The 22,667-nt window shown below is 47.8% G+C and overlaps 1 protein-coding gene across 1 annotated transcript; it reads right to left on the reverse strand.

Annotated features, from left to right (window-relative positions):
- Positions 1–139: 139 nt before the first annotated feature.
- LOC128731787 (protein CBFA2T2) lies at positions 140–22,585 on the reverse strand. Its single transcript, XM_053824928.1, has 9 exons — positions 22,507–22,585; positions 5,370–5,755; positions 4,210–4,356; positions 1,483–1,715; positions 1,217–1,391; positions 769–1,146; positions 542–709; positions 369–476; positions 140–296 (listed from the first exon to the last, which is right to left on the reverse strand). Exons 1-9 carry the CDS (start codon positions 22,583–22,585, stop codon positions 147–149), a joined length of 1,824 nt encoding a protein of 607 aa, XP_053680903.1. The 3' UTR covers positions 140–146.
- Between the last annotated feature and the right edge of the window lie 82 nt (positions 22,586–22,667).

The following is a 22,667-nucleotide window of genomic DNA, read 5'->3' on the forward strand; positions in this document are numbered from 1 at the left end:
GTTCTCGAATTGCGCGAGCCAGTGCAGGAAGTCGCCATTCCTCGTGCCATGCTGCATTTCGAATCCAAATCTCCCAAACGCTTTCGCGCACTACGGTAATTTGACTAGCACAGATACTTCTTCTTAGGTTTCAGCGGTTTAGTCCGTCATTTTGCGACCGAAGCCGTACCGTTCGCTGTACTGTTGCTCTGCTGCTGCGGCTGCTGCTGAGGCGTGGTCGAACGGGACGCTATCGAGGTGCGTGAGCTTTGCGTGTGCTTCTGGAAGCTGTTCTCTGCGCGTGATGTGCCACAAACCTGCGGCGAAAAAAGCAAGGAGATGATTTTCATGCGTTCAAAGCCGAGGGGTGATCCGAATCCTGTTCCTACCTGGTGGTGTTGATCCCAGTCCTTGTGCTGGCAGAAGGAGCCGCAGTACCGAGCCAGATTGCACCCGGAGCACGTTTCGTTCGCCTTCCGTCCGCAGTTCCAGCACGCCTGAAAGGGGCAAACATCACTGGCTATATTCGTAGGTGCCGCAGGTGCACGGGAACTTCGCTTACGTTTTGGCTACCGCTCGTCATCGGTGACTCGGTGTCGTCCGCACCGGTACGATGGATGTCCGTGTACATCTTCTCCATCTTCAGTCGCTCTTGTGCGATCATTTCGATCGTCCTGGCCTCGGCAGCGGCTACGGCCCGTTGGATCTCCATCACGGCTTGACGTTTAACCTGCGCCCAAATCGCGTTAGTACACTCAACCAGATGTGTCAAAATGAGCTGTCACTTACCTGATTGACAGATTCCTCAGCAGTACGCCGAAACTCGGATATCTTCTCCTCCGTCTGTCGCTTAATGTCCGCCATCGAAGTGTCCTGATGGTCCCGTGCGTGACTATTATCAATACCACGCTGCTGCAGGATCGCGATGGCGCGCTTCGTCTTCTCAACCATCGCCGAAATGCACGTAAGCATCGTGTGAATGTTTTTCCACTCCTCTTCGCCACTAGCTCCCGGCATCGAGGCTCCACTCAGGCTGGTTCCGTTTCCGCTACCACCACCGCCACTGCTGCCACCCCCACCACTACCACCACCCGGTGGGATTCTTGGTGGTCGGTGTGAATCCGTCGAGCCGGCTCTCAAATCTCGATCGTCCCGATGGATGGAATGCTAAGCGTAAGAAAGGATGCCATTAGTGCCAAACCAAAAGGATTCCCTTGCGAAACTGAGCCATACTTACCAAGCCGTCGGAATGTGGGTGTAGGCCGCCATTTTGATAATCGAACAGCGCCGGATGGGTCGGGTAGAGCTGTGACGCACCGGAAGCGAGTAAGAGCGACGGATGTGGACGCTTCGTGGGCGGTAGAACATAATCACCCCACTCCGGTGGTCCGGATGAATGTGTGTCGTACAAGCTGCGGAAAATGAATGAAGGAGACATTAGGGATGATCTAACATCAGGTGCGATCAGCGAGGATCATGCAAAAGACAGCAGACTTCACTCACTTGTCAGAAGCTCGTCGTTTCAGTCCTAATCCGTTTACGGTTGCACCTGCAGTGCCGGCTGTGGCACCGCTTGCAACAGCTGCTGCAGCAGCTGCGGCGGCTGCTGCTGCGGCTGCTGTCACCGAGGACGAAAAGGCCCCCTCGTGGGGCAGGAATATCTCAGCCGTTTCGGCAAGGTTCTGAACGTACTCCATGACGCTGCCCTCGTTCGATCGGACGTATTGAGCGGAGGTCTGGAATTGGGAGCATAATGAAGGTTTAGTTTTTACATCACCTTAAGGATGTTGAATAATACGGTGTTTAATCTGCCCGCAAGTAGTATTTAGATTTTGTAGCTCCAGCCGGCTTACATTAGGCTTTAAAAAGTTTCCCAAAAATGTCAGAACCCCCTGTAAAGGATACCCGTAGATTTTGTGACCAAAATTTGTCCTAAAAAAATATTTCATTAAATGTTTATCCATACAAAAACGCCCTATAAAGCACCCATTTCCTTCACCGTATAAGAATTCATCTCCAATCAGTGCAAGAACGAACCCGCTTTTGCGTGAGCGGCACAATTCTATTTGCCAGCTTGCGTACATCCTTCATAACAACGGCAGAATCAAACAGCACAGCACTTCTGGTGCGCGCTCTGCTGCCACTGAGCCCCTGAGCGGTTACCAGTAGCGGATGTTGCTACCCCGTCAATTTCGCTCCCGGGACCGGCTGAGCCAACATCATATCGGAAGTGAATGGTGGCGCCAGCTGCTGCTACCGTAATGATGAAGTGCTGTCAAAGCTCCTTCGGACAGGCTTTCCGAGCTTGGGACGGGTAGGATGGAACTTTTGCCACCAGCTTGGCCGATCTGCTGCTCGAGCTCGATGAAGCCGAACATCGAACAGGCCAGCAGTGAAGTGAGAGAGTAGGCGTTGGATTTTAGCAAAAAAAATCAAGCAAGCCAAGGGAAGACAAAAAAAAGTACCACCCCACATTACCAGCTCATTGGTCCTGGCCATAACACTTTGGTGTTGAGAAACTTTGCCTACATTTTGGACCGGTTTTGGGTTTTTTTTACATCGGTTATACCAAGCGCACGTGCAGCTCCGTACACATGAGTGCACGCTGGTGGATGTATGGTTTAAATTTATTAAACCAAAAACCCGGTTGGTGTAATTTGTGATCGATTTTTGGGTGTTTGTGTTCGAAATTTTGGAGGCTTTGTGAGTTCGGTTAACGAATGGAACAGAATTAAAAAGATGCCATTTAAAGCAACGTTGAGAACAGAACTCTCCGCTTCCTTTATGAGCGTATCATCTCGCAAAAAAAAACTCCCACTAATATCCTTAAATGGTTGCGTACTGGATCGGTTCTCACGGCAACTCGCGCCCGATGAATGCATGCCACCGCGAGTAAATCCTGCTCGCGTTCACACAAAATCCTGCTGCCGGAACCTCGTCGTCGTTGTCGACAAAACAGACTAAGCTCCTCGCCAAAGCTGGTGGAGCGATTCACGAAATGAAAGAATGAAAAAAAATAAAAAGCCCCAAAGCAATCGTTCTTCGGCATAACCGTGCGTCCGTTTTGAACAGCTGTGGGGGTGTGGTGTTCGGGAACTCTGGGAGGGATGAAGGTACGAGAAAACGCTCCTTCATCCTCCATCCCGATTTCACGCCCAGGAACACGAGGGGGTGCGAGAAAGTAAAAAAAAAAAGCGACTGGAAACATTCGCCCGAAAGCCCCCGAGAAGAAGGGAAACAAATTCGCCGTGCAACCCGGGGAAGATAAAACGAGCGTGTCACAGCTGCACGGAATACACCGAAATTTGTTTTTCGAAAAGATTAAAATCGGAAACAGTGTTTTCTAACTGCTCGTGCATTTTTCCTTTTTTTTTCCTCTCCCCAGGCATCGGCAGCGCGGGTGAAACGCAAGTGAAATTCTTCGAACATTCCCTGCTCGCGTTCGCCTGCGGTTTTGGGCGTTCTTTCTTCGCGGGCTGGGAAAACCACACACCCACACACACACGTACGCGTGCGTGCATACATACACACACACGCGGGAAGACGCTCGCGGCGCGTATGGTCGGATCACACGGCATTGGCAGTCGTGTGCTCGTGGCTAAAATCCGTCCCCAGTGGAGGGGCTCCATGGAGGGGTGGTCCATGGGGGTGGCTACCCCTCGACACAATCCACCCCCTCCAAGGGTGGCCCCTGAGGGGGTGCGTGGATCGGAGGTTTTCCCAACCAAACGCCCTCAAACACCGGTAAACGTTTAGTGGGAAAAAAGGAGATTTTCCATCGTTTTTTTTCGTTGTCTCCCCACACACACACACACACGCACACCCTTGGCGATCCTGCGATGGGCGAATTTCTTCCGGGCATTCGGTGCTTGTTTTCGTTTTCCCACACGCCTCCCTCCCTGTCAATCATATTTTCGCATTTCCGTGTGGTGGAAAGCGTGGAGCAAAACCCAACGGAACCGACCAGAACGTTGGTGAGCGTAATAGTTCCCACGAGCGGTCGGCAGATTGGTGATAATTCGCCCCTATTTACGAAGGCTACATTTTTCATGGCGTGCGCGTTTGGGTGGACCTTTGTTTTCCTTCTCCTCCTTCCCACCCCCACCGACACAAGCACATTTTCCGCGAAGGGAAATGGGGAAACATTTTGCCTGCACAAATTCCATCCGCTGCGGTTGCCTCAGGGCGAGCGATTATGTATGACGATGTCCTCGGGAAGAGACGACCCACCTGCTTGTTAGACCGCGCCAGGATGTTGATCTCACGCTGCAGTACGGGAACGTGCGATTTCAGGAACGGGACGACGTTGGTGCGCAACGGGAAATTGGTCGCTTCCTGCACCGCCAGCTGGAACTCGTCCACCGTGATGGCACCGCTCTGCAGGGAGGGAGAGCGAAATAAAAAGGAGTTGAGATCAGAGTCGATGTAGTGGAAATGTAGGTGATTGTTTTTTTAATTTTGATTGTGGAGCGATATTTTATTTGCAGAGTGATATAAGGCATCCATTAAGGATATACGACACTGTTTTGGGGATTGTTTCTATTTTGCAATACAATATATCTATAGTTATGATGCATTGGAATATTAATAGAAATGTGTGATGCCTTACAACAGCTATGAAAACTGAAAACACTGCGATAAGAAGGTTTACAAATATTTTAAAGTCGGTTTTAAGTATGTTAATAAAATAATTGATAAACATTTACGAAGGATGCTTTATAAGAAGTGAGCTTTTACAAGAAGTGAGTATACTGGTTAACTGATATGGCACACATTATCCCGTTTTACAGTCAAATGCATGTTGTTTGTAACTTCAAATAAAAACATTATTGTCAAAAAGGTTACATTCACCAGCTCCAAACGAAGCAACAGGTGTTCTAAATAATAATGCTTATTTTTGTGCTCGAAACTCTCTGCTAAAGGCAAATGAAGATTTTTTCAGTAGCCAACTAGATGATTGTTAATGTAATAATTTAGTTTTAGTTTTCATATGTAACAAAAATCGTCTAGTAAGCTTAGAAAACGGAAAAACTAAGCAACAAAATAAATTTAAAAAAAACATGAAGTGAACTTAAACTGTTGCGACAAAAAACATTTAATAATCTAAAAAATGTTGTTGAAACATCTGTTGTGTGCATATTTAGGGTATTGTCTCGTTTTTGTAGTTAAATGCATTGATGAATTGTTTGAGCTTTCATTGTTGAAGCGATAATTTCAAAACCACAGCCTACTCCTTCTTTGAATGATCGTTAATTCAAATCTTCCATTACCATCTTCAAAGACAGATTATGAATTTGCAAAATAAAAAGAAGAAAACACACTCCATCGCAACCGATCCTAGTTAGTTGATAATTATCACCACCTCAACCACCACTCGTACGGCCACTTACCGCCAGGGACAGCACCAACGAGCGCACCCGATCCCCGGTGTCGACGTTCGCGTCCTGCCCAAACTGCACGAGCGCACCCAGAAAGCGGCGTATCTTCAGCAGCTTGGCGGTGTCCTGCTGAGCGGCGGCGGCAGCAGCAGCCGCGGCCACAGCCGCCGCCGACGCAGGCGTAATGGCTGGGGGTGGCGTCAGGCTGCCGAGACTGCCACCGCTGCCATTGACAGTGCCGGTTGGCGACGAGCTCCCGTGGCGATTGACTTGTGACGAGGCCGACCTCGGCGGTACCAGCGTGCTGTGATGCTGCGAGATGTGGGGCGAGATGGGTGAGCGCGGTGCCACAACTCGGGCTCCTTCCGGTGAGTCCGGTGTGCGGCATTGTTCCTTGCCTGCCATTTGCGCGAGGCGTTGATTCAGTTCGAGACCAGCGGTGATAGAGAAAGCGAAGAGAAACAGAAGAAAACGTGAAATCAGTGAGCTGTACTGGGCCGGGGGGGAAAATCGGAAATCGGGACAGAAAAATCAGTCAATGCTTGTGACGTGGCGTCGTTCCTGTGGTGCCGTCCTCTGGGAACCTGGCTACCTGGGGTTACGCTTCCCCATCCTAGAAGCGTGTGTGGGTGTGTGTGTTGGAGCACACGTTCACTACCAGGAAAGAAAGAAATTAATTGAAATTTCAATCAAAATCGGTTCACGGTGCAGCCGAAACGTGGAGCGACGCTTAATTGTACGCCAGCGTGCCCGAGTCGTCACTTCTTTGCGTGGCTTGAGAGCGTTTTGGTTGAAAATCTACCCCCCGATGGAGGCGCATGGTGCCGCAAACCCGAACAAACCCGGTCGCTGCATGGTGCAGGTGCATGGGTGCACCTCCGAGAACACGCCTTACACGGACACGACCTTCTCGTCTCTCCGGGCGCGTCCGGACGGTCCGGTGTCAAGCACACTCACACTCGCGCAGGCAGACGGCGAAGCAAATGAAGCCTTCATTCATCTCTCGCGTCCCCAACTATGGTAGTTTTTCCTGCACAACCCCAGGGAGCCATGGCGGGGACCACTATTTTTGCACTTCATCTGCACTCCTGTGGGTGCAAGCTGGGGCTTGATTCTTTTTTTTTTTTTGTTCTTCAAGCGATCTACTCGAGCGTCAGGTATTGGGCCGTACCCTGGCTTCCCTCGCTGGTTGGCTGGCGAGACCACACGGCACACGTTAAATCGGGCGCTCACCCAGTCAACCAATCAGTTTTGCAACTAATTACAAAACTGTCATAACCAAAAACTTTCCATGAATGGATAATTTCACTCTCCCTCGGGTGGGGTGGGCGCTTGCAACAAGGCAACCGGCCGTAACGGGCCGTGTAATGAAAGTGTGGCAGAAAAACAGCTGAGCGCTGTCACCTGAACCTGCCGGCGTGGATGTGGCTGCTAGCGAATAGAAACGTCCTTTTTTTTCCTCCTCAAAGCTGGTATGCAGGTAGCAGGAAGATAGAACAATATCCACTTTAATGCTTTTTAATCGTACTTCGGGTGGTTTAATTAATTTTCATTAAAAATGTCGTACCATTATTTCGATTTTTTTTAAATAAATAAGTTTGTTTTTAAATAATCAAACAGGTTTATATTTAATGTTTGTAAAGTTTGTTTAAAGTTCAGTTACATATTAGATGTGACAATTAGCCTAAAAGTTAGATACATCCAATATGTATAGTCTCTAATAGACTCCAATAGAGTAAGAATAGTGATTCAGACGTTTATTTAAGAAAAAATAAAATCTATGTAAAAAGTAGAAAAATAGCTTTTAAGCCCTATATCCTGCACACTGCTAAGAAAAAAAAACCCCACAAAACACCAAGCTACGATTGACGAAACACAGATTCCATTTCATCGCACAGAACGATTTGTATCGTTTTCCTCGCTAACAATGCATCTAAAGCGACATGATCAGACGCTTTTGAATAAAATCGACACTCGACGTGCACTGCACTCCAGCGCGCCGAACAAACATCGTTTGAACGATGCACTTGCAGTTGACAATCGGGACCACGACCGCAAAAAAAACGGCCATCCAGCTCAACTCAGCACCATATCTCCATGCCAGTACGAACGCCGTTCTCTCATCGGACTATCTTCAACGCAATCGCGCTCGATATGATCGGAATTGAGTCGATGTTCTTTTTTTTGTTTTGGTCTCCCACAGGTTACCATACCGATCCGATACCGGCAGGTACCGACACACACACACACACACATCCGGCCGGTATCTTGAATCCGCGCCAAAAAAGGACACGACAATGCGTTCGCGACAACGCGCTCGATGCACAATTGATCGCTGAATCGCGCACGGTGCCATCTCGAGCTGCACCCGCCGGCAATGGGATCCTTTTATCCCGTGATTGAGCCCACCGAACGCACGTTTCGTGTCCCCAAAGGGTGGTTTGATTGGAGGAAAAGGATACCGTGGTGGGGAGAGAAAATGGTCCGATTTCGGGTGCAAAGAGATGGCGGAAAAAATCGAACAAGTGCATCGTACACGATGCAACACACGCTGAACATGACACTTCAACCTATTACGTACCGTGCAGTAGTGGCAGGCTCGTTGTCATGGCCTGACGCGCTTTTGGCAAGCGCGAGGTGTGTCCTTTATTCCAACGGCACAGTGAGCCAACTCGGTTCCTTGCGAGAGGTCAAAATGGAGTTTTTCTTTAAGTTGGAAATAAATGAGGGGTTGATCGATAGCTAAAACAAGCTTCATTTAATGCCTTATGAGCCAGTATTAAGCTTTTTAAAACGATCATTTTGAGAATGTTTCAATTTATATTATGCATAACAATTTTATTTAGTAAATGTTTTATCAATTGATTCATTGACAGGTCCATGTTTTCAATATATCTTTAATTAACATCGGATAGAATTGAGGCACTTGATTGCACTTTTTGACCAAATTTCAAAGACATCTTCACCCACAGTGAGTGGAAAGCAAACTGTTGAAATCTGACGATAGCCACCCCACGGTACGAAGGCTACAAACTACCACAAATCTTGCCCGCAACGAAAGGACGAACATCTCCCCCCGGAGAGTAAGGGAACGTGAAAATGGGAAAATGCTTCGATGTGAAAACTCGCAACTGCAACCTGGCCACGGAGCTCGAGCGATGATGGCTGAAATCGGTGATCCGTACGGCGATGTCCGATTGTTGTGTCCTTCCCTCGCATAACCCTCGAGCGTTTACCACGTACGAAAGTGGTTGGGGACACTCTACTCAACTGCCGCTGATGTAGTTGAGTCCTTTGCGAGTTTTGTTACGTTCCATTTCCGGCGCTTCATACGGTTGTGGTTTTATTTTCGCTTGCGTGAGGGAATAAAAATCGCCAGATTTATTGTTGAAAGCGATGGAACGTGGTGTGTGTGTGTTTTTTTGTCATTCCGTCTCTCTAACGCATGTTATCGATGCACCCAGCAGCCGGTTAAAAACGATCGGAATTTAATCCTTGCATTTGACGGTGCAAACAGCGCTGCACTTCCGAAAGGTACACGCACCACGCACGCCATCGATGGGGCTCTTAATCGAATCGCAAACGAACCGCATCCCGGGCGACAGTGACGACACCGGCTTTTGGGATCACTTTCGATCCATTTCACCAATCCCCGTTCCGAATCAGGCGAATGTCGACGCACATTCTGGGTTTGGAAAACTCATCACTGACGTGGCTGGCGAGCGCTGTTTAATTCAACCATTTGTCGATTTAATCAATTGGAAACGGCTTGCCAGTGACAGGTGCCAACGGTTCCGGCGTTTCCAGGCTTTTCCCGCACACACACACTCACACACACACACCCTAAACCGTCACCATTCGGGTACCGATGTAATGCCGGCGAGCAAAATGGCGCCATCGTCAGCGCTGCAGCTGGCACACCGCTTCATGGTCACGATGCGCGTCTGCTGTTGATCTATCGGAGCCTGAAGGCACGCCGCAGATTGCCGTGGCTGCAGCTCGAGCGGGATGAATAAAAAACGAGAACAGACACACACACACACCCACCGTTCGAACCATTTCAAAACCATTCACAATGACACAACCATCGGAATGGGTGCGCCCAACGTGGCACAGTCGAGCCCATCCCGGTTCGGTTGGGGACGCTCCGGGAAACATTGTCCAGGGAAAAGGGACACGGCCGCCACCACATCGGAAACAGATGGTGAAGATGCTGGCATGGCTGGACAGAAATAAAATTACAAAACCCACCCACCCACCCACGGGGGTTGGTTTTTGTCCATATTTAGCCTCCCGGCACATGCTTTGCACGTGGTGATAATTTTCTAATTTGAAAGCGTCTGGTCAGCGGCGAGTGGCGTACGGATTGATGATAAAATCCAGTTCAATCACGAGCTGCAGGCGCGAGCCAATGCGGTCGTAAAAATGGGCGAGCGATCGTTCGGCGAGATTTACGGTTGCATGGGTTGGTGGATTTATTTTAGTTCTTATCTGAACGCGAGCTGCCTGGGCGGCGTTGAGCGACGATGGAGAGCAGTTAGCAGTGAGGGGTCAGAGGCCGGCAGTACACAGTGTTAAACATCAAATGGCAAACAAAATGATGAATGGATGAATTTGGTGGCCAAACAAGTCCTGCAGTTTAAGCAACCAAATGCTGTTAAAGCAAATGTTTTAAAACGAAATCTTTGTTTGAATTAGGGTTTTTTAACAAAGCTTGTAATGCAGAATGTCATAATGTGCAATTCTTTTGATCAAAACTTATTTATTTGACAAAAAGGTTATGCTATAATACTTCTTTAATGTCATCTATTTATTTTATAAAACTGTTTCCATTGTTTTTTTTACTTAATGTTTAAACACAACGAGGAAATTATCAGAAGTAATGGCATTTTATGTCAATATTCAACAGACTGTTACTAATTTATGAAAGCTACTCTTGATTTTAACTTGGAATCTAGAATACAAAGATAATTTTCCTAAGTAATGTCATCCTTTGTCAGCAAAATCATCATTGACATATCAATTCCCTTAACAATTCAGTTGCAGTAATCTTTTGTAATTACTCATAATGCGAAGTAACATCATTTGTATAAGCAAAAAATCAATAAAATTATTTGAAATTTTACAGAATGTACATTATGCACTCAACATTGCATTTTACCAATGATTCAGCTCATTAATAACACTCATTAGTGTATGCAAACGTTCAAAACCATCACCCCTCGCAAGGTATGCTGCAAACCCCGGCAAATATTTACTCACGTGAAACTGCTAAAAGTGTACCGATGCATGTTATCAATATTTGACAAACGTTGTTCAAATAGATAGGCTCACTCAACTCACCGTGCACAGTGGGTTATAAAACGTTAAATTGAAATAGAAACACACAATCGGACCTCGCCGATTGGCGGTATTAACAGGTATCCAAATACAAACACAAACATAAATATATTTAATGATAATATAAAGTGCGTTCTTCTTTGTTTCGGGTGGGGGGTTTCTTTTGTTAAATAGCCGCCCGAAAGGGGACAAATATTTCCACACGACAACGACGCGAGTGGCAGACGCTCGCAAGTGCCCGCAGTTCCCTATTATTTGGTGCCGTTGCCAATCAACACACAACCGCGAGCGGCATTTTAATGCTGTGTTTATGCTGCCAAAGACAACTTTGCTCGGTGTGAGAATAAAACGCAAAACAGGCGCTCGTTTTTATTGCACAATCGAATCCATTCACTCGCGAAGTGGCTGGGTGTTTGACGAGAAAATATTTTTGTGTAAATTAAAAACAAAAGAACCGCGAGTTTGTTGAGGGAACATTTTACTAAATTTTTCACAATGCGAATCAGCAAAAGGGCAAATGTTTTCTTAAGCCTTTGTTTTTTAATATACTATACACGTTTAGGAAGAGGGTTGACTCCACTGTAGTACCAGGTAAACGGAGCAACCCGAAAACATGATCTATTTCCATCCACCCGACAAACATTCGGTTCAATTCGATTGCGCCACCATAACACAAATGGAACACTCATCGATATGTTTCACCTACACGTGTGAATTGCATAACTCCAGGCGCCCGGGGCCAACAATCGAGCCCTCTCCAAAGGACACGCTAGCCATACACAACAGCCAACAGTACGCAGCAATAACAAAAAAAAAACCCCGTCCTGACATTCGAGAAGGAAGCAAAAAATAGCGCACCACACCATCGAATGCACATCAGGGGGCTGGCATCGGTTAGGCCCATGCAAACCACCGCCTACAACAAAAGCTGCCCGCTCCCGCAGCGGACGCGTCACAAACATTTCGGCCTGCAAAATATTTATTTACGATATTTCCGGCTCTGGTATCGTGCGGTCAGTCTCATTATAAATATGGGTCTCGCCTGTCTCGGGCAGCCGGTCCCACACGACCGGAAGGTGCGAACGGGGCAGGAATTGATGCCGGGTGTGTTGAGCCACTACCAGGGAGACTCCTTCGCCTCGTGGTGCTGCTGAAAGTGGGCAGCTTTGGAGATGAAAGCATCAACAGCAATCGGTGCGCACGCTGCATGTGGGGTTCCTTGTGTTCGGTGTGTTCCGGCAGGTCTGTCAGGACGAAACCGAAGCGCCGTGTGTGTGTGTTGCTGGTGGCAAACATTCCGACTGACACGTGTGTCCCGGTGTTCCGAAACCGGGGAAACGAACTCCACGGATGGTCTGAGGGAACCGCAGACGCAAACGAACACACAGCCGGCGCGAGGCAGCACGGTTAGAACGAAGCCGAGCTGTCCGGTGCAGGATAACGGTCGGAGCAAAAAGCGGGCTTCCATCTTCTGCCGAAGCGATCGAAACACACCGTAATGACACCGGACGGGTGGAGATTTCTAAATTGAGGTTAAATTGAGGTATTTTTGGCACCAAAGCAGCCAACCAGTGTCGTATTTTTTGTAGCTTTTTTTTTGTAACATTTTGTGTTGCCTTTTCCAGCCGCTTGAGATTCGGTGCAAAAAAAAGCAACTTGGTGCTTTTTATTTTCCTGGCACGTCAAAACCCACATCACAACTTCAAACTCCGGGCGACGAGTTCTTAGAACGTTGCGAAACACAGCACGCGCTCGCGTATTATCGAGAAAAGCGTCGGAAAATTGACCACGTGCGTTTCTTTAAAAATTCAAACAAAATAAAGCCTCCGCAAAAGCGCGCTTACAAGGCCGGGCAGGATAATAGCGTTAAAGCGAAAACCAGCCTGCCGTATCCGGAAGCGGATATTGTTTTTCGGTGCGCCCGCGTGCCCGGAAGCTACTTTGCGTGTCGACCGCAGACAGCGCTATTGATCGGACCATCGGTTCGCGCCATTGGGCCATTGGAGTTTTGGAGAAAAAAAACGAACGTCTTCACAGCACTGTGAGAAGCGTTGCGGAAGTTGGATGGGCCGTTTGGGGTCGGCACTTGCTATTGTTTATACCAATTTTTATCAAAACAAAAACTTCGCCTTCAATAGCCTCCACGCCGTCTTATCTCTTGCGGGCGTTTTCCTCCCATACTTGGGGGTTTTTTCCACAGTCGGGAGCGAGCAACAGCGAGGTTCTGAAATAGGCGAAGGGATGTAAAATTCCGGATATTTGGGATACATCTCGAAATATCCAATGTGCTAGCCGTAAAAAGGTCAATTATTTATTGTTTTAAAGACCTTCAAAAGAGCAGGAAAAGAATGTGCTGGAAAAGTTTTATTAAAAAAGCAATATTTGACGTAAATTGAAATAAATTGAGAACAAATTTCGTAAAATTGCGTCATAATAAAATTGCATGACTGATAAAAAAAACCGCCTGAACATCGCTGCATCTGCGAGGAATATCTGCCACCCCGTCTGGCATTCGCAAACAGCCACGATTGTGACGATTGCTGTGATAGAATCGGTTCTTCCACCGATAAATTCACGCTTTGTCTACGGCTCGTCGAAGCTCCCATTTTCCAACCCAACCACCCAGCGAGGACGAGGATTAGTGAAGACAAACATGGGACATATGCAGACGTATTCGCAACGTGGGCGGCAACCATCGAACGCCACGCGGGTACGAAGACAGATTACGACTTCCGCCTATTTGCATGATATCATCCGTATCCTCCTGGGAACGAACGAACGGCCCCAGGCCCAGGCGCGTTCGGGCGTTCTAATGCGGCAATTTATGGCAGTTTACATTTGTTTTGCAGATTTAACCATATGCGATATCGCACATTCGATCCGGGCGGTACCGAACGGGGGCCGATGATCGGTGTTGGCGGGCGATCCGTCCTCCACCCGGCACTGGCATTCTTGATCCGAGATGACAGATCTCACCCGACAGGGATTTATTTCCGACCCTTAATCTGGACGTCGTCGGGGCATCGAAGATCGGAGACAAATTCCTTTGCTGCCGGCATAAATATCAGAAAGTCGTTTATATTCTCCCCTCTGGATGGGGGAGCGTGCGATTTGAGGCGCTTTTAGCTGGAGCGATAAGAATCGAGCACTTCGAGCACTTCGAGCAGTTCGAGCAGCTCGAATATGCTATTGATCCTTACAAGCAAAGCGTAATAATACATTTCAATATTTCTCCGTGACGAAATGCAAACACGCAAATAGATTCAATTGGTGGTATTAATTACGATGGCTGCTGGTTTTACATAAGCACTGGCTTATATAAAATCACGTTGAGCATTGCATCGTGCACCTCACATGTTCGGGATCGCGCACCGTAAATAGCTCCATCCCCGATCCCGTCCGGTGCGATTGTGCAACGCCTGGTGGACGTGCCCAGGTGCTTGTGGCTATTTTAGCACAGTCCGAGAGCATTGTCATCGCTTCTGCCTTATCCTGGAGGTGTGTTTGTGTGTTGTACAACATCGTTTTGGGGCTGTGGGCTCGCCTATTTTTATGCGACCTTCTCCGGCTATTTTTGGGCCTATTATGCAGTCCAATCCCACGCCCGGGGTGATGCCGCAAATCAGTGTCGTACAGTTAACGGGAAACGCTTCAGTAATTAGATATCCTTTTCCACTACTAACCGAAAAAAGCGCTTCAAACGCAACGGCTTTTACAGGACACAGTCGCTCGCTAAATCCTTTCATTTGACAGCGCCAAGTTTGTGCGACCCCCGAAAGGAGAAGCGAAAACCATCTCCTTCAAGAAGAAGAAGAAGAGGAAGAAGAAGAAGAAAAAAGTATTCTTCACAAATCATTATAAATTGGCATTGTGCGCTGCCGGACCGGCATGTCAGTGACAGTGTCCGCGCCCGAAAAGCGGAACCAGCACCGGGAGTGGGAGCGCACAAAATGGCTCACAGGAAACGGAAAATCGGCCCGGGCAAGGCCGGCGAGAGCACGTGGTGCCAGCTGCCGGTGCCATGTCCCGAAGAATGGTGCACGACCGTGCGAAAGCTTCGACGGTCGGCATCGGCTGCGGCTGGCAGTGAAGTGTATTCATTCACGCACACTAGAACCCGTCCGCTGCAGATGGCAGATCCTTCGGGTCCCGGTGCCGGGTCCGGTCCGAAAATGGCTGGAAAGGTCGCGTGAGTGCCCAACCGAGTCGCCGAGTGGAATCGAACGTGGTAAAAGGGACCGGGTCTTGGGCCGGTGTAATAATGAAGACGAAATCCGACCGGGTTTTTGGCGGAGTTGGGTGGCCCGATATGACCGAACGCCATATTGACCGGCGCGTCTTCGAAAAGAGGCATGAGAGAAGTGGTTTTCCGCGCGCGCCCGTGAGGGTTAATCACTTCTTAGCCACCCTTGTGGAGGGTTGTCTGGTGGAGCAGTACCTGCTGGCGCCAAAACACCCTTCGCACCGACATCCACCAGGCGCGCGCATTTCATTACGGGTTCGAGTTCTGTTTTCTATTACTTTTCCACCACCGGGCTCGGGGTGTGAGCGTAGACGCAAACACTCGCACACACTCTCGCGGTATGTGGGTTCTCTCGCTTCGTGCCCGGGGCCATCTGCTGGTGATGGCGTTTGGAAGTCCTTCGAGCGCACGCGAAGGAACAGAAGGCGATGGAGGCGCACACTTGGCGTTTGTCAGTGGCAGCCGTGCTGTGGCCGAAAGCCGCATGGTTTCTTCTGCAGCCGAGATACCGCTTCCGGTTAATGTCCGGAGCCAAGCTGGCCAAGCTGGGTTGGATGGTGGGTGCCTTTTCGGTCCGGTTTCACGGCTCAACACGGCTTCTGTCATTATCGACGACCGACCGGTGCGAGTGACTGCTGGTGCTGGTGCTGCAGCAGCTGGTGCACTTTAATTTTTAACCGTCGTCTGGCAACGACGTAATGCAGATTTGTTCCAACAGATTCAGCACCGGTCTATGCCACTGGTCAGATTTGTTGGCTTCGAAAAAAGAAAATTGGTTACATTGTCGCTGAAAAAACGTGTTTGGTATATTTAGAAGCCAGCTATGGCATATTAATATGCTAGAATATGTTAGAATGAGCAATGTAACAATTCAACATAATTTATTATTTTGATTCACGTTTGTATTATTTATTAGCTTGAATACAATTTGTTAAAACATGCTGCTATTTGAATAATTGAAAAACATTAATTTAAATGCTTTTTTATGACATGAAACTTGAAAACTAATCATAAAGTATCACTACAAACAATTGATTTTTGATTTTTTTTTATTGCAAACCAGTTTTGATAATTCTTCACGAAAAATCAATATGATACGATTCATTCAACATTACATTCTTTTCTTGCTTTATGCATTTATTCAAAAATTAAAATGTGCTTGTAAATTGGCTGTAAATAAATTCCTTCCCTCAATAAAATAACCATGAAAATAAATAACCCAAAAAAGGACACCATGAATAAGGTTTGTATGAAATTGTCGGAAGGAATGCTCATCAACTAAAACTCTGTTATTTTCTATCATTCCTTTTCTGCATACTTCAAATGTTCATCATTTCAAGCAAAGCTTTGCCATAAGCTTGTTTGTATACTGATTGCAAAAAATACATAAAAATAAAACTTCCATATGATGTTCATTTCTATTTTTTCTCTTCAACAGAGCATTGAACTGTTAAAAAAGTCATACCAAATATGATTTGCTTAACGCTTCAGCCAGCAATTAAATGCTTAGCTGGACACAGTGTTCTTCATCCTAGTTAAATACCTTAATGTGTTTTTTAAAAGAACAATAAAATTGTCAATTCAATGCGCACAAACTCAAACAAAGCACAAAGGGCATGCAAATCGAATGCAATGCAGTTAATGTGAAAATACAATAACTGGATCAAGTAAACAAGAATAAAATTCAACAATGACCATTAATAAGTGCATTTACTATGCTTAATTGCCACGGAATATGAGAAATTTGCAGAACTTATACAATCTAAACATTAATTGTAAGCATAAATTAACGCATCACCACCCACAAATTTAAATAGCTCGAGTTTCCCACAAAACGGCCTGCACAGCAATAAAGCTCGCACATTTGCTGCCCATCCACAGCCGCTGGCATTGAAGATGCCGCACCGGGAGAAAGTGCAGCGATCGGGAAAATTTCCCACCACTGCAACCATCAGCCGCACATCCTGCGCTTTGTGTTTTTGCCGAACGCGGAAACTATTTGGCGCACATTCGCACCGATGCACACCGCCCAAAAAGGGCAGCCGTTAAAATGGTGGTGCGTTAAAATATTTATTTTTCTATTTCATATAAATTGTACAAAAACATCGCCACATGTCGCAGTCGCCTGCTGCACGGGTTCGAGAGGTTTATTTTGGGAATTGTCACCCACCTAGAGCTGTTTTCCCGAGGGCGCGCTGGCGCGGTGGCACTCCGTAACAGCTGGAAAAACGATGTGGTCAGTGAAGCGAATGGGTGGGCTCGGCCGGTCGGAAAAGTGCGTCCCGGTGCGTCCCGGGCCGAATCGCCTAGCTCGGGAAAAAGGCTGCGGCAAGGCCGTTGCAGCGGAAGATTTTAAAATAACAGAAATTAAAACAGAAAAAAAAGCCCCCCCCAAACCTGGGCGGGAGCAGTTTATTTTCCATTTAATGCTGTTTTAATGCACAATGTTTATACTTCCAGCTCCAGTGCGTGCGTTCAATTTCAGTTCGCGAAGCCGAGCGGAAGAGCGATGCGCCGAAATTGAAATATACACTTCACCAGTGGGGTGGTTGTTTTGTTTTACTTCTTTTCTTTTTCGGTGTTTTTGGTTCATTCGTTTCCATTTGTTTGCTCGACGCACGAAAAGAAACTCCATAAAACTTTTGCTAATTTCCGATCGGTTGGTTTCCCCGAAGGTACGCGCGGTTCGATTTCCGCCCAATTGAACAGGTGGATAAACAAAGCAGAAAAGCGCCCGCGGAAAACCAACCCACCCCCTCCCACACACACACACACACAATGGCCCGGGCCCGAGGCGTTGAAGAAAAATCCTATCTCGGATCGGACCGGCCGTGGGCTGGAAGGGACTTATCGCAAAAGAGGGCTCGCGCGCGCGAAACGTCCTTCCGGCAGGCGAACGCGTGGAAAACCCCCGAAGCCCATGCCCGGGTGCCGGTGGGAAAATTCATCGATAGCATCAAAATGTGGCAATAAAAATCGCTCCATCTTTCTCACCTCGCTCCAAGCTCCAAACTCCCGCTGCGTGATTGTTTATCCCAGCCCTCCGTTCGCGGGAAAAGCTCAGCCGTTTTTCCGACCACCGACCGCCGACTCCTGGCTCGGGTTTGATTACGTTTTCCCGCCGTTGTTGTTTTTTTTTTCTACCTCCTTCTCTCCTTCTCTCCACGTCAACACTCCACTCCCTTTGCTCTCCCCCCCCTCCACCCCACAGTGCGGGAACAGGCTTCAGCTGGCCGTGTTCGCACACCGGAGGGCGATTTTCCGTCGCTTTTGCATTCCTCCTTAAACGTTGTTGCTCCGTTGCTCCGAAACCCGTACCCGCATGGAGGGAACCACGCGGTGTCCTGTGGCTTAATTTACCATCCGACAAACGGAAACACGGGCCCTTTTTCCACCTCACCCACCCACCCAAACACCAACGCGTCCGGACGCCACCACCGACCGGGTTGGTTCAAGGGGGCGAACGAAAGAATGCGAGGATGATTTTGCAGATGGATGCACACAACACCGGCCGTCGTGTTTCCCATCCTTTTCGGGGTGGTGGGGTGGAGGGGGGGGGGAGGGCGGGCGAGAGTGAGTCCTATTTTCGTCCTGTCCTTTTCCACCCCCATCGCTAGCCACTAACACAAGGAGGAGAGCGTGGCGTCCTTTTGCGACCCCTTTTGCTGTGCTTGTTTTTCCCGAGCTCCTTGCGGGCTTTTTTTTCCGGCAGTCGCTCTTTCTCTCTCTCTCTCTCTCTCTCTCTCTCTCACCCACGCTTAGTCCCACTTTCAGGCACTCCCAACCAACAGACGGATTGCGGCACCGTCGCACCATTCGCACGTGAAGAAACGTAGACAAACAAGCGTGTGAAATGAACACAAATGCCATCGGTGGTGCTGCCACCCGGCAGGACCCGGAACCATAAACATGGGCACTATCGCCCGGCGCGGGCGGACTGTTGCGTTTTTTTTTTCACCCCCTCCCACCCCCATTTGGTTTGGTGTTTCAGCTAGTTTTATTTGCGGCACTACATTAAGCGAACAAAAACCGCACTATCTTAAATTCTTACACTGGGACAAAACGAGCGCCATAACCGGTGTCTTGAGGACCTGAGGTCTTGACGTTCACTCGCTCGCGTTGTTCAACAAGTTGAGAAGGCTTTTTTGTGTGCCTATTTAAGCACAGTGTGGCCTGGATACTGTGGAAAGTATTACATTTTACATGAGCTTTTACTCACGAACTTGTTAAAAAAAAGGATCTAATATGAAGCATAGCACTCAAAAGGACATTAAAATCCAATAATAAAAAGATTTGTAATAGATAATAAAATTTGTTGAAAATAAAGTACTACATATAGGAAGATTTATCCACTGAATTTGATTGAAAAAACTTATCATAAATACGTCATGTTAGCACATACAACCATTCGTCAATCAACCGAAGCTGAGCAGCAATGAATTATATTGGGTTTTATATCACCCCTGGGAAGGAGGCAAGGTGTTTCCAGCGAAGCGTCCAAATGACCTCCAATCAAGCGCACGGGAATGGACAACGCCCCCATCAATGTAATTTGACCCGGTTCGTGCTGACGCTGCAATTCTTCGTCTTAGCATTATCGCACGTACCGCAGCACAGCGCCACAGCGTTCACCGTGGTATTGGATTTTTCCACCCAACAAACCCGGAAACGTCCGCAAGGATAGCCGACCGTGATGCTTCGGCAGCTTCGACGCTCACCTAGCGTAGCGTGACGGACGATAGGTCCTTGCCAGCGCGTTGTTGATTTATCATCGCCCAAATCCGTTATCCTGGCCAAGTCCACGCGAGAGTCCTAGCCGATGGAAAACCGCGCGCGCCGTGCGTTCGCGATGGATCAATCAAATCCATCCCGCGAAACGGCAAACCGTCGAACACTTAGCGTAATTACCATTTCGCCATCATCGCCCGTCCCAGGCGGAGGTGGCGCTCGATTTGCATAAATAGTTTTGTTTACGTTGGAAAATCGTGGGAAAAGCGTCAATCGATCGGCGCGGGAACGGCACGCATAACGGTGCCGTTGGAGGTGCTGATTGAAAAGTGCGTTTGATTGTAGATGCGTGAATGCATGAAAATCATAATAAATTGTTGTAATTTTCGTTAATTGAAATTTTTGAAACCTTATTTTACGAATTATGGGTTTTTTTAGCAAATAACAATCATTGAAGTGTTAGATTAGAAAAAAATACAGTGGGAGATAAGTTAATCAAAGCTAATACTTATCTTTTTATTATAGCTTTTAAGAGAGGTTCTTTACAAAACAGTATACGTTTAGGCCATTAATGTTTAATTGTATTAGAGTTTGGGTTTATATATAGGGTATAATTATATAAAAGGTAGCATATGTGTACGATTTATGAAGATCAATTGCTAAATCATATAATCTTCTTTACATCGATGTCCAATTTTTAGCAAAATAAGTAATAACTAGTTAGCAAATAGGTTGTCTTGTTTCTGGATTTGAGAGGGAAACAATATCTATAAGACACTTCATAAATTATAGCAAATAAAGTTTAGTTCAAAGACGCTAACCATTCTCTCTAATTTATTCTCTTCATACGATTATTATTTGGTACCTCATAAAGGTACAAAACAACCAGCGTTTTTGAACATGATGCAAAAATTTTTATAGACCTATTTCTCGCTAGTTACGTAAAACATCCTGCCCCAGAAACGTATCAATGCACATCTACTCATCTGCCCACCTCAACCGGATTACTGCCACGAAAGTGTGTGCTGCACCGCAAAAGTGGTTCCGCGTACCATCGGTGATATGCAAATGAGCTTTCGCCCGGCGGACCGCCAGCAAGTGGCAGGATCGTTGTTGATTTTCCACGCGGCTCCGGCACGAATCTTCCCACGTCCGCGTGGTGGAGTTTTCCATCGCTTTTCCCGTAATTTGGTGGCCCCGTGAGCGAGCGTGTCGTGTTGCTTAATCTCACCAACACCTCCGACCGAGTGATGTTGGTCCTTTTGCAGTGGTCAGCTGCCCGCGTGCCTTTCCGGGTAAATAATGGAAACGCTCCGTCCCCCGTCCCCCAGTGCCTCGTGGGTTCCGTAATCCAACGGATTCGGGAGGGAAAACCCCATTTTTCCCAACAACCAGCACTCATTCATCGTTCGTCTTCGCAGGCAGGCAAACTGTCGGGATCTGAATCGTGCACCCAGTGCGATAGTCGTCCTTTTTTTGCTGCCGATCCCGACCCCATTCGCACGCGTCCTTTGCCGGCACCTGAGCAGCCGGGAAAAGCGCTCCGGCACTCCGGGACGAGTAAAAGACACGAATTCAATTCCGTCCCCTATAAACCTTTCTCGTTTCTTCTCATGCCCACAACACGAGCGGGTGGCAGACATGATTACCAATTTGCAAACATTTGCTGATTCATGGAATCCTTCCGGGTGCCTCGACGCCTCATCGGGACGCCTATCAGCACCCTGCCACGCCGGTGCCGGGACCCTTTTCGCGACCACAAAGACGTGACCACACTTCCCGCACACGCTTGCTCTTTTTTTTTTCTCGTTTTCCCACCCCCAAGCGCAAGAAGCCCGCGCTCGAGTCCTGGGAAAAAGGCGATAAAGTAAGTCCGCGTCCTGCGTGAACCCGAGCCGCACTCACCCCGGCAGCGGGAGAAGTAAAACGAACGAAAGCACATATAATTCTTTCTTTATCAAATCAGCCGCACGCTCGGCGAGATTTTCCTTGGTGCCATGGAAAATCAGGACAACCCGCCCGGTGCCGCCCGGCCGGGTGTGCAAGGATATATCCTGAGATAGATTTTTGCTGAAAGTGCCCCACCGAGCGCGTCGTTTATTGCGGCAAATCAACAAATCCCTCGCGGGAGCGCGCGTGCTAAGATCCTGCGCGCAAGGACACCACGAGAAGGCGTTTTTCTTCGTCCCATCCACCCACGAAGCGAGCCGTCGCTAAATACGTCCTCGTCCCAGCACGGATTGGGCACGTATTCGTTAGCCCTTCCTGTCGCCGTAATCCCGTCACTGCGAAACGGCACCTGCAGAACTGTAGACATGCCAGCGCTCGGAAAACCCCGGGACCCGGTATCTTCGCAACACGTGCCCGTGTGCGGGAAAAACGCCAAAGTTTTCCCACCCATCTTCCGGGGTGGGGCGAGTGAGTGAGCGCAAACACCGCACCCAACTGCAAACGAATTGATAAGCGCTCTGAGGGAGGCGATCCGTTTTCGCAAGGAGTGACAGAAAAGGTCACCCGGCGTAATGAGGCGGTCGGTGTTTGCGGCAGTGTAAACACAATTTAGCACCTGATTTGTAATTAGGATGAAGTGAAGGGAATATATATTTCCGAGCTCGAATCGATCCTGATGGAGATGGAGCGTGGTCGCGGTTGTCTGAAGGCAGCCGATCCATGATCTGCATATTTTACCAGTTTGAAAAATTACACCTCCATAAAATGTGGATTTCGGTGAAAAAATGAAGCAAAAAAAATCTTCCGCACTTTTATCGGATTGCTGATGCGATGGTGGTTCATAAGCGAAATTTTTCTCGAATTGAAAGTAATCTCATTTAAAATTACCTTTCAGTTTACGGGCACTGGTCTCGTAAGTGTCCTTGTCGGGTATTTCTTCCTTGATTGCTTTTCCGTCCAACGCCATCTGTGGAAGGTGCAAAGATAAAGTGATTAGATTTAGTTCAAAATCAGTCAAGTGTGGGAGAAAATCTTGAAACTTATTGAGT

This window comes from Anopheles nili, chromosome 2, assembly GCF_943737925.1.
Source record: "Anopheles nili chromosome 2, idAnoNiliSN_F5_01, whole genome shotgun sequence".
Taxonomy (NCBI): Eukaryota; Metazoa; Arthropoda; class Insecta; order Diptera; family Culicidae; genus Anopheles; species Anopheles nili.